Genomic DNA, 11638 nt, shown 5'->3' with positions numbered 1-11638 from the left:
AGCGACGAGTCACTCCCATCACCGCCCGCGCGGCTGCATTCTGGACTAACTGGAGCCTCCGAGTGCTCCTCAAGGGGAGCCCCATGTAGAGAGCGTTACAGTAGTCCAGGCGGGAGGTGACAAGAGCATGGGTAACTGTGCGCAAGGCATCCCGGTCCAGAAAAGGCCGCAACTGGTATACCAGGCGTACCCGGTAAAATGCCCCCCTGGCCACAGCCGTCAACTGGTCTTCCAGTGTCAGCCGTGGATCCAGGAGGACACCCAGATTGCGTACCCTCTCTGAGGGAGCCAAAGTTTCGCCCCCTATAGTCAGCGATGGGGTCAGCGATGGGGTCAGCGATGGGTTCTCTTTCGTTTGGAGATTTATGATGCTGAAATTCAGGAAGGGGGAAGGGCAAGTCGTTTTTTTTTTTTATTGCCAGAAGCTCTGGGCTTGCCCTAATGCTTCCCCAAAGATCAACAGCTTAGAGTTGGAGGTTTTTGCTTGCAAATTATTCATATACTGCATGGTTATGACAATCATTTCCATAAAACATAAACTGCAAAAGTCAATTATGATTGGAATGAAAGTGTGCAGATTTCTTTTGCTTTCTCCATAAAATGCTGGAATTCAGGAGGCAGGATACTGATTGGAATAAAAGTTTCTGAAGCCCTTCCTCAACTGGAGGAAGCACTGATTGGGTTTTGTTACTACCTGCCTATTGTCGGTATTCCAACATTAGAAGGAATAAAGACATATGGCTGGTTTCCAAATGCTGTGGAGTGATAGGAGAGAAAAAGTGGTGGCATGTGGAAGAGCTTATGTTTTCATCTGTCAGCCCAATGTCAAACATCCCGAGACAGAAAATTCACTGAACTTTATAAATTAAAGATTTGGGGAGTGAGTAAAATACCTAGCAAATGACTAGTGCCTCCTTAACTAAACAGTTAAACATTTTAACCTTATTTTTAGTATTAAGAATAAGCAGAATTAAAATATATAATGATTATGACTCAATTCAACATAGGCCACCATAACCTTTCTAGACAAATTTTCTTCTTTCTGGAAAACTTAAACACAGAATGATTTATCCCAATGAAACTTCTTTTGCCAAGCTTCCTGGCTATGGGGCTATCAAGAGCTAGAACTGCAGTTCAACAGTAGGTGTTGGATAGAGCTCTTCAGGTAGTTCTGGACAATTCTAGGTAATAATATAGTACCTGGATATACACTGGAAATACTTTACAGCATCAAATGCAGGTATTCCTGGACAGTAATGGAACCTGGAATTTCTGTCATGTCATGATGGTCGTAAGTCAAGACACCCATGTGACCAAACCCAATTTTACGAGTATTTCTTCCGGGTGTCATTAAGCGAAATCTAGCAATAGCAATAGCACTTAGACTTATATACCTCTCCATAGTGCTTTACAGCACTCTCTGAATGTTTACAGTGTCAGCATATTTCCTCCAACAATCTGGGTCCTCATTTGACTGACCTTGAGCCGATCAGGATCAAACTCCTGGCTGTGGGCAGAGTTAGCTTGCAATACTGCATTCTACCCACTGTGCCACCATAGCTCTACCTATGTATTACTATGGATGATTTTTGCCAGAAACTGGCTGAAAAGGTCTGAAACTGGCAGAAAACATTGTAAATGTGGTCCTGTGAATGGAGACTGCTGCCGCCGGCTATATGGGGGATGTCAAGCCCAAGCCCAGAGACAACGTAATGCGATCCGATTAAGTTCAGTCCTTTATATGCTTGCACCCAAGGAACAGAATCTTGCTAAACTAAAGCTAGAACTTTCTAACCTGTTAGATATATCCTAAGAGATTCTAGGGTGTGGATATCCCAACCCTTTTCCCCCTCTCCCCCATCCAGCTTGGGAATGCACTGTCTCTTAATCTAGGCCTCTTTCTGGGAAGGCTCTGAGTTGGCTACATAACCTCTCTCCCCTGCTGCAGGTTAACATCCTATCACAGGTGAGCTGGTTGCCAAGTACCTGAAATGCGGTCATGTGACCATGAAATGAGTGTTTGTAGCAGCTATCAGAATTCTGGAACTAGATCATTAAGTAGCTTTTGGGGGGAGGGGGTCCATTGTAACTTCAAACAGTTACTAAGTGATCAGTCATAAGTTGAGGACTAACTATTCAATAATTCCTGTACAACAACAAACTGCAGAACTTCCAATTTTGCCTGCTTGAATGACTTACCCTCTGCAATACTGGAAAGAGGACATAACAGTCGCATTTTGCAGAGCAAATTTGATTTTGTGATCTAAAAGAACCTGAGGCTCTAAGATCACGTATTCCTTCAATGTCTTTTCTATAGGAAATGGTGTCCTACTTTTGGAATTCTGGTTCCTTATAGAAGTTCTACCTGTTCTCAGAATGATGTTTTTTGCTTTATATTGTTGGACTGGAACCTTAATGTCTCCAAAACAACATTTCTTGCACCTGCCGTGGCTTTAGGCAGTAAAATATTTCTTTCCAATATGTGTTTGGTGTGCTCAAATACGTGTGCACAATGATTTTTGTGTGCATTCATATACTAGTTTAGCAGTTTAACCATATAACATAATAGCAGTTTAATCATTTAATATTATAGTTCACAAAATTGTTTTGCACTTCGGTAAATTAGTTTTAAATATCTAACATTTAAAATCTGAAGTATTCTCCTACTTGTATTTATAATTATTGTAGTTGATCTGTTGTTTTTTTCTGGGTTGAGTCTGAGCCTGTTTATCCCCACAACAGCCTCTAAGCCCAAATCAGAATTGTACTTTGAGTTGTGAAGCACCTTTTCCACAGCTCTGAGTTGCCACATGTAATAATCAGTGCTCAGTCATTGCACGGTGCAAATATGGCTGAATGCCTTCGCAGTGTTTATTGCCTTATATACAGGTATTCCAAATAGCATAAAGTAAGATGGCATCAGCATAGCAACAACATTTCTATTGGTGAAACCCCTTGCCAATCCTTAAGAATATACCAACTAGGAGGCCCCAGACAGGGAGCAGTTTTCTACCACATCCTGTTGATGTAACCTAGCTGATATCATGTGAACCAGGTGATATCATGTACCAGCCTGGGGTAGTTTCCCACATTGCCATGGTGATGTGAATGGATGAAATCATGTAGAGAGAAGAGGCACGCAGGAGTTGGAAGGGCAGTTTGCTGCTCACGACCTCTACCTGGCCCCTATCTCTACAGCCACACACTACTTTCTTGGTGCCTAAGTATCAACTGAATTTACCTCAGATGCTTTTCCTGACATTTGTCCTCATGTTTCCTTCTTTTTCCCCTCTCCAATGTATGATTACCAGTTGACAAAGGAAATTCATATTTCTGATAAAAAGAACCCCAATTTATGAAAGCTTACACTTAGTAAGTAGATCAAACTTGAAGGTTTTTTTTTTCTTTTGCCAGTGTGCTTATGAACACACTTTCTGTGTTTTGGAAAATCTCTGCTCCTCACCTTTATGTAATTTCTTCCACTGTATTCTCTAGGGACATCATAGCCTACACTTAAAATTTCACTGTGCTCCGTTACAGAAATAATTTCACCATCCCAGTATTAGTACTAGGCATTTCCTCAGGGAGCTAACAGGACACTAAACAAACTGCTTGAAACACACTTGTAACCAAGATCTCTGCCTGCAGAGAAATAATAAAAGAGCAGGCAGCGCTTCATATTTGATCAGGCAAATCATCTTCTTAAATTGTGCTACTCTTTGAATACTACCCGTGTTTCCCCGAAAATAAGACCAGGTCTTATTTTTTTTTTCCTCCAAAAGAGGCACCAGATCTTATTTTTTGGGGATGTCTTTTATACTCACCTCCGGCACCGACAGCCTCGCCCAGCCCATTTCTTCTGCGGCCGAAGGAGCAGCTTCATTCTGGCCTACATTTCGCAGTCAGGCCTTTCTGGAAGGCTTCTGCAGCCAAGTACCGAGCTATGATCAATCCATAGTTCGGTTCTCGGTTGCAGAGGCCTTCCAGAAAGGCCTGTGACTGAGAAATGCAGACTTGGCTGCAGAAAACACTTCAGAAGAAGTAGGCCGGTGAGGAGAGGCCTGGTTGTAAGGTAAGCGGGTGTGGGGCGCATGGACCAGCTCCACACCTACACCCCTGCCCTCACTTGATTTTTAGGTGTGTGCCTCGCCCCAAAACTAGGGCTTATTTTGGGGGTAGGGCTTATATTAGGCCCATCTCCAAAAATCAAGCTAAAGCTTATTTTTCCGGGTAGGCTTTACTTTCGGGGAAACACGGAACATACCTAACTCTAAAAGTTCTTAGACAGTATTTACTTGAATGTTTATATCTCAGTGCTACATATATGGGCTACATGTGTGCACCTCACTTTCTCTGATGTGTCTCAAAGAAGAAAAGATGGCCTCTCGTCCTTTCATCTTCTCCTCCAAAACAATTGAAAGGTATCATTGAAAAGTATAATTATGATACCTACTAAGAAGGTAAACATGATACGCCCCACAAGCCACTTTCCTGCCCTCTTATCTCCGTTTTGGCAGTATTTGAGATATCCTATCCTGTCTCCTATTTCCACTAACTTCCCTCACAAAATTCTTCATTCTTGATTGTTGGTCTAGACCAGGGGTAGGCAACCTTGGCTCTTTTATGACTCGTGGACTTCAACTCCCAGAATTCCTGAGCCAGCCATGCTGGCTCAGGAATTCTGGGAGTTGAAGTCCACGAGTCATAAAAGAGCCAAGGTTGCCTACCCCTGACCTAGTCACAAATTCCTACTTCCCAATCATCTTTTTAAAAGGTGCTTTCTGAAGCTAAGCTGCTGAGAAACATGGCTCCGCCCACAATCACATCACCAGATTAATAGGAGAGCTGTAGCTGTGGGTCCTCCTCCTGCCTAAGGAATTCTGGGAGTTGAAGTCCTCACATCTTAAATTTGCAGAGGCTGGGAAACACCCTCTTAGGCCAAGTGCTCAGCAAACAAACAAATGTGTACTTTCTCAGCCAGAACGCAATATAGCTTCACACAATCAGCCAAACAACCTTTTCTGAAACCAGCACTACAATTTACCAGCTCCCTTACAATTTATCATGACTCCCTTATTCCAGCTTATGAACCTCCAACAACCTGAGTGAAATTGAGTTATTACTTGAGGATTCCCCAAGTATAGTCTACCACTGCTTACAAAATTTTGACTAATTCTGCTCCTCAAATTATGTAGTTGATGGCAGCCTTTGGCCGGTCTTAAAAAGCCTGATACATGGCAATCATCCTTGTCAAATATGTGGACCTTCAATTCCCATGTTGGCTAAGAAGGTAGAAGGGCATCCAGAAGTCAACACAGGGAGTTGATATGAAGTGCAATAGCGGGTGGGGAAGAAGGGGGTCTTCCACCTTTTTGAACAAATGGGTTTAACTTTTAAAGTATGATAAGATTATTCTCCTAAAATGATCCCCTTGATAATTGAGGTGAAATACTTTTATCAGGAGGTAAACTACCCTTTCAACCTTTGAGATGTTTTATTTATTCATTTATAAGATTTTCATGACTGCCCATCTTAAGCAACTCTGGGCAGCTCACAATAACAATAAAGCTAATAAAACAATCCTAAAACAGTAAAAACAATAAACCATAAAACAAATTAATTATCCCCTTGAAATGCCCAACAGTAGGTTGCCCTCCTTCCATGCTACCTATCCTATCTCTACCAACTTCTCCTGGTATCTTGGTAAAGGTACTGAGGTCATAACAGCCACCTGGCTAAAAAATGGCTTCTGTTGAACTGCTGGAGAGAGGGTGTTCCACAAGGGAGGGGCAGCCACAGAAAAGCTTTCTGTCAACCTCAGCTTATTTTTGATTTATTCTTCTGGGCAAGTAAGCATTTCCAAACAAATCACTGCACTGATCTATCTCTCTTTTAATTTTATTTTGTAAGAAGTTCTCCAAGCTACTGTATGTGAAGCCACGTTTTTTGGAAATAAGATAATGGTTGAGCAAGTGTGGCACGAAGCAAGACTTTCCTGGCTCCTGACAAACCCACAAGGTTATAAGCAACTGCTGTTGCCTACTATGCGAGGAAGTATTTGGCACAACACACTCTTTTCATGTGAGTAGGCGGTTCTTGAGAGAGAAAACAGAAGTGTTAGAGGAAGCTACATAAAAACAGGACAAAATGTTGCATTGCCAGTGCAGCGGTAGGCTCTAAAAAGATGTCTCTATCCTTTTTAATGAGTATTAGGCATATTCAATAATTCCATAAAGAAAACGATGCTGTGGTAATGTTGTGATACTTTGAACTCCGTTACAACAAAAAATAAAGCATGTGTTGTCACACTGATTTCAGTAGGAAAATTAAGCATATGCTTAATCCTTGACAGCATCTGAAATTGCTTCACTTGGGTTATGTCTGACATAAGTTTCAGTCTGTTTTGTTAAGATGTTCTTTCTTCTTTTCCCCTTCTTATTCTTCACAAGGCTAGAGATAAATTTCATTATAAAACTAAAATGCAGCACCAAGATGAAAAATCCAGAAATACCCACAATGGAAGGGTAGATCATGAAGATGGCAGAACTTGTAGAAATAGCTAAATTGACTTGCTTGATTAGAAAAGTAGCTGGACTAAGTACTTTTATAAAAAGACTGGAAACCTTTTATGGACTTTTTGCTGAAAATTGATAAATATGAACTGGTGATTTATGAATTTACTGATTAAAAACGGCTATACATAGGAAGACGGAAACTGTATTATGTAATCTAAGAGAGTGGAAACAGTATTAACTATGTTTGTAACTGCTGCAAAGAAGATGGGAAGTTGCTTCTTTAAATATTTCTTTTTTTCTTTTGTTTCTTGTTTCTTTCTGGATCTGTCCTGTTATTCACTTTTTCTTCTATCTTTCTTCCCTTTTTAAAAATATCTTTTCCACTTTTCTATATTTTATAATTTTCTGTACCTCTTAACTTTTAAAAATATTTTTCTTTAATAAATATTACATAAAAATAGAGAAAATGTGCTCATTTGAAAAGATGTTTTTTCCCTTTGCTTTCCATAATCAGCATACTGTTGGAGAGCCATGTTTGTCTATGATAGACAAAAATCAGAAGTAATCTGATAGTGTTGTTGTTTTTTTAAAAAAAACACAACACTGGGCAGCTCACTACAGAGTGAATTATGAAACATCAATTTAAATTATGTCAATATATTGAGAGAAGAGCCTCAGTGCAATCGATTAAGACTAAACAACAGTGAAAGAAACAAGTCTGTAAGATACTTGTTTTTAATTGTCCATCAAAAAGTAGTGCAGAAGAGACTCTGGAGAGACAAAAAGGGAAGCCGGTATAACTTATAGATTCAAAATGACCAATTCTTTGCCTAAGGATACCTTGAGAGAAGTATTTCATTTTCCTTTTATTAAATACTTGCACCCACTAACTACTTATCTTCTATATTATCAAACTTGGGGAAATGGCTTTCTGAATCTTTTTACATTTCTTTTCCACAAATGCCACAAATTTAGACTTCTAGTTCTCCTGAGAGTCAAGGAAATGTAGCTAGAAGTTGAAAAAATTGACAATCAAGTCTAGTTTCTTTGTGGTTTTCAGAGATATCGAAAAGCTAGAATCTTATTTTGTAATTATGCTTGTAATTTAGACAATCAAAAAGAGAATTTAATTTCATTTTGGCCAAGCTGGCTGACGTTGTTACAGAGGCCTTCATTGCAAACCTCTGCTCCAATCTCAGTCTTGCACTGAACATGTCTCTATGTGTGTGTGTGTGTGTGTGTGTGTGTGTGTAGTTTTGTAGCATGTTGGGGAAAAACTGCTCCTATGCTTTCATCATCCATTATATGTTCTCTCATACAATGAAATATAATCAAATCGATTTTATTATAGGTAGTCTTCTGGAGGGGCAGATGTAACATAAACAACAGTCTTGGGGCTACATACACAAATTTGTTAAAAGCTTTCATGGATTAGAGCCCAGCTGATCAGCTTGCATTGCAATCAGTTTAGTCTTTAGGGAGCCACAGAACCCTTCCATCTCTATTCAACAGACAAGCCCTCTGGAATTTGTTACCATACAGAATACCAGATTTAGTGTAATGAAGAACACCTGCATCCAAAAAATAGATTTGCTCATAAAAATAAGCTTCATTATAAATGTGTAGGTTTATCATCCATAAGTTGTAGAAAAATTGAATCAGAATCAAATGTAGCTCCACAATAATAACAAAATAGTTAGTGGAAGTTATTAAGCATGACATCTATAGCCGGAAAACAAACGTGCCCTTTCATAAGAACTTGCCTTTTCAATAAACCTTAGAGTAAGGCACCAGCTTAAATAATATAAAATATTGTTATATTTTATAATATTAGACCATACAAAATGACAAAGCAGAATGCAGCCAAACTGACCTCTCTCCAAGTTTTAAATGATAAGAATGTGATTTTCAATATATATAATAGCAGACTAGTTTTATGCTGGTCCATGACTGTAATACAGAGTTGATCGGACCAGTTTCAGAAAATTGCCAGTGATGACAATAAATCTCAAAGACTTTGCAATTGTATATAGCAGTGATGGCGAACCTTTTAGAGACCGAGTGCCCAAAACCCGCCCCACTCCTGCTCCGCCCGCCCACTCCGCCCCTTCTGCCACCGCTCCGCTTGCCCACAGGGCCACCCACCACCTCCACGGCCTGCCGCAGATCGCCCAGCCAGCCCTGCAGCGCCATGGTGGCCACGCCCTCTGTCCGTGCCCAACAGTATCATCCGTGAGCAATGGAGTGTGAGGGTGGAGTCTTGTCCTGGCTGCCATGTGCTTGGCTGCGCTGCTCCGTGCAGGCTGCGCCGGGGGTCGACTCTCCTCCGGGGGGGCTGCTGGTGAGGGGGCCATGGGGGGAGGCAGGGCTGGGGCGATGGCGTACATGCCCACGAAGAGGGCTCTGAGTGCTGCCTCTGGCACACATGCCATAAGTTTGCCATCACTGGTATATAGTGTGTATTTCACTACTGTGCTACAAAGTGAATCCATGAAACACAATGTGGTTTTCCTATTCCTTCTCTTGCTGTTATTAGTGATCCAGTATAGTTAATCTGCCTATTTATACAGGGAGATCTATGAGAAAGCCGGCTATCATTTGTTAGCATCTAGTAAACCATACTTGCGCACTAAACTTACTTGCAACTAATGCATTAGCCTTGGCGACAAATGAGTAAGTTGAACATGGAAGTCTTTACCTTGATCAGCTTTTTATACCCAACTTTCATTTTAAAAATGTCAGGCAATCCAGGAACAATGTCAGTTCTCATGTTCTAAGGCATTGCAATAATTACAGTTGAAACACTGCTCAATCCTGTAGCGTAAACCTAGGAACTGTATCTAGATATCTCGATCGATATCTAGTATATTAATCTAGGTGTCACTTCCCCAACTTCAGTTTTAACAGTCAAAATTAGAAATAAAATTATGTCAAATGTGAAAATGTGACATAACCCTCATGAATGGATTTGAAACTGTGCTGTATACAGTACACTATATTTGAAATATTTTTTTTATAGAAAATATTGGCTTCCTGCTCATTTTCAGATTCCAGTTATAGCGAGTTGTTGGCATTGCTGTGGTTACAGAGCCTTTGTGCCCATCTAAACTCAGCTGATATTAATCTGCCTAAGAGTATCCTCTATTTGGATTGAAGTTTGCTTCTGGGTTAACTTGATTCTCAACTCTTCTATCAAGTTTTCAGGATCTTTGCCTATTTGGCTGTATTAGAGTTATCTATGGAATCCATGTTAACCTCGAAGGCACTGTTAATGAAGTAATTTTCATTGCTAGAGTGGTGGTCCTCAGCCACTGGAAATCCCCAGTGAACCAAGAGAAGTAAATCAAGAACTGGTACAATAAACAGCCTCCAAATTGTCACATATATGCTGGGACAGAGATCTGGAAAATAACAAATCTATTTTGAGTGCATCTGTAGAGGTTTACAGAGATCAGTTCAATCTTCTGTTATTTTGTATGACGTGCAGTTTCAATTAACATTGCTTTTATTTGTGTGTGTGTGTGTGTGTGTGTGTGTGTGTGTGTATTTAACAACACATCTGACAAGATAAATAGGAAAGGAGTGAAAGGAGTGAGGAAAAACATAAGGATAATAAAACATTCAAGTAAATGTTGACCAGCAAGGGATACTAAGTTTTTTTGCCTGTACAAATAAATTATAAATAGATTCATTCAATTTTAGGTTGTGATCCTTCATTGTATCTTTCTCAAGTCTTCAGTTTTCATCTTTATTGGTCTTCCTCGCCGGCAAGCTTGTGCTCTCATTATCTCCTCTCCTTTAAAACAGTTTATGCTAGTTTATGAAAAGTTTTCCATATAAAAATAATTTACCCCAAAGGCAAAATCAATTTATTTAACCTGAATTAAACAATTCTAATATTATTTTGAAAACGGTTTACTCCCTTCTTAGTTATTTCTTTGTTGTTTTTAATATATTTAATGTATTTATTCTATATTTTAACCTTTTATAATATTGTTTTAACAGATCGTAAGCTGCCCAGTGTGACAGCAAGGTGGATAGTCAATAAATTTAATAAATAAATAAATTTAATAAATAAAAATAAAGAGTACAGTCTGTTCATCAAAACATATATTAATGACAAAGGAGTTTGTTGATAATTAGAGCACATATGTTGCTTAGAATCAATTACCACTGAAGCAGCATATAAGCCCAAAAAGTATGCACGCTCTACACACACATTTACAAAATCTTTTCCAGCAAAACATGAGACAGAAGGGAGGAAAGAATATAAAAAAATGTGCTGTCATTCCATTGTTTATTAACAATTCTTTGACATGCTTTTATGTTGAGTAGAAGGAAGTGGTCTAGCATGTGCTGGGTGGCCTCCCTACTTTGTAAAGGGTCTAAATTAGTAGTCTTGAATGGGACATTTTCTATGTATTTATTGTAAAATGGAGGAGGAGGAGGAGGAGGAGGAGGAGGAGGAGGAAGCCAATAGCAGAGAGGGCATGTTTTGTCACTGATTATGACTTTGCTGCTGTCAAAAAACCACTCTAAGTAGCTTGGCTACAAATGATATAATTAATTAGTCTTGACCCATGTTATCAATGAGGTATGACATGACACAAACTGAGCTCACCTTAACATAAAGTTGCTGAAATTCATCTAAGTTCAGTCTTCCACTAGGGCAATCTTTTAGAAATCCTTTGTACCACTGCTTGAGTTCATGTTCATTAAATTCCGTGCTCTTCACCAGATCTTCCATCACTTCAGGAGCCAGTTTGCTGTTCTGCTTCCCCATTATGCCTATGAAAAACAAAAGAGATATTATTATAAGTGGCTTGTACTAAGGGATGGTTAGCATTTAATCACTGGAATTATTTTGAAGCCAACCCCCTAAAGCAGGGGTGTCAAACCGCCAGCCCACGGGCCAGATGCATCATAGCAAAACCGTGCCCACCCCATTGCCGGCAATGGCAAAAAAGTCATGATACGTCGCGACACATCACGTGACGTTGCAAGTTTGACACCCCCGCCCTAAAGCTACTTTGGATATCAATCCAAGGTACTGTAATTTTTTTTCTCCACAACTGGTTATGGCGGACAAACAAATGCCTTCCAGGGGGGAAGACCATCCATCC

The 11638-nt window shown here is 39.9% G+C and overlaps 1 protein-coding gene across 1 annotated transcript in view; it reads right to left on the bottom strand.

Moving 5' to 3' along the window:
- VSNL1 (visinin like 1) overlaps window positions 1-11298 on the bottom strand; it is a 53939-nt gene extending 42641 nt beyond the window's left edge. The window contains exon 1 of the mRNA XM_015813052.1: window positions 11137-11298. Within this exon, the coding sequence (XP_015668538.1) occupies window positions 11137-11298 (162 nt within the window). The remainder of the gene's footprint in view (window positions 1-11136) is intronic.
- Window positions 11299-11638: the final 340 nt, after the last annotated feature.

The sequence above is a fragment of the Protobothrops mucrosquamatus genome, unplaced genomic scaffold (genome assembly GCF_001527695.2).
Source record: "Protobothrops mucrosquamatus isolate PMUCROS unplaced genomic scaffold, P.Mucros_1.0 scaffold130, whole genome shotgun sequence".
Taxonomy (NCBI): Eukaryota; Metazoa; Chordata; class Lepidosauria; order Squamata; family Viperidae; genus Protobothrops; species Protobothrops mucrosquamatus.
Note: the sequence above shows the minus strand (reverse complement) of the source record. Positions and strands in the feature narration are given on the sequence as shown.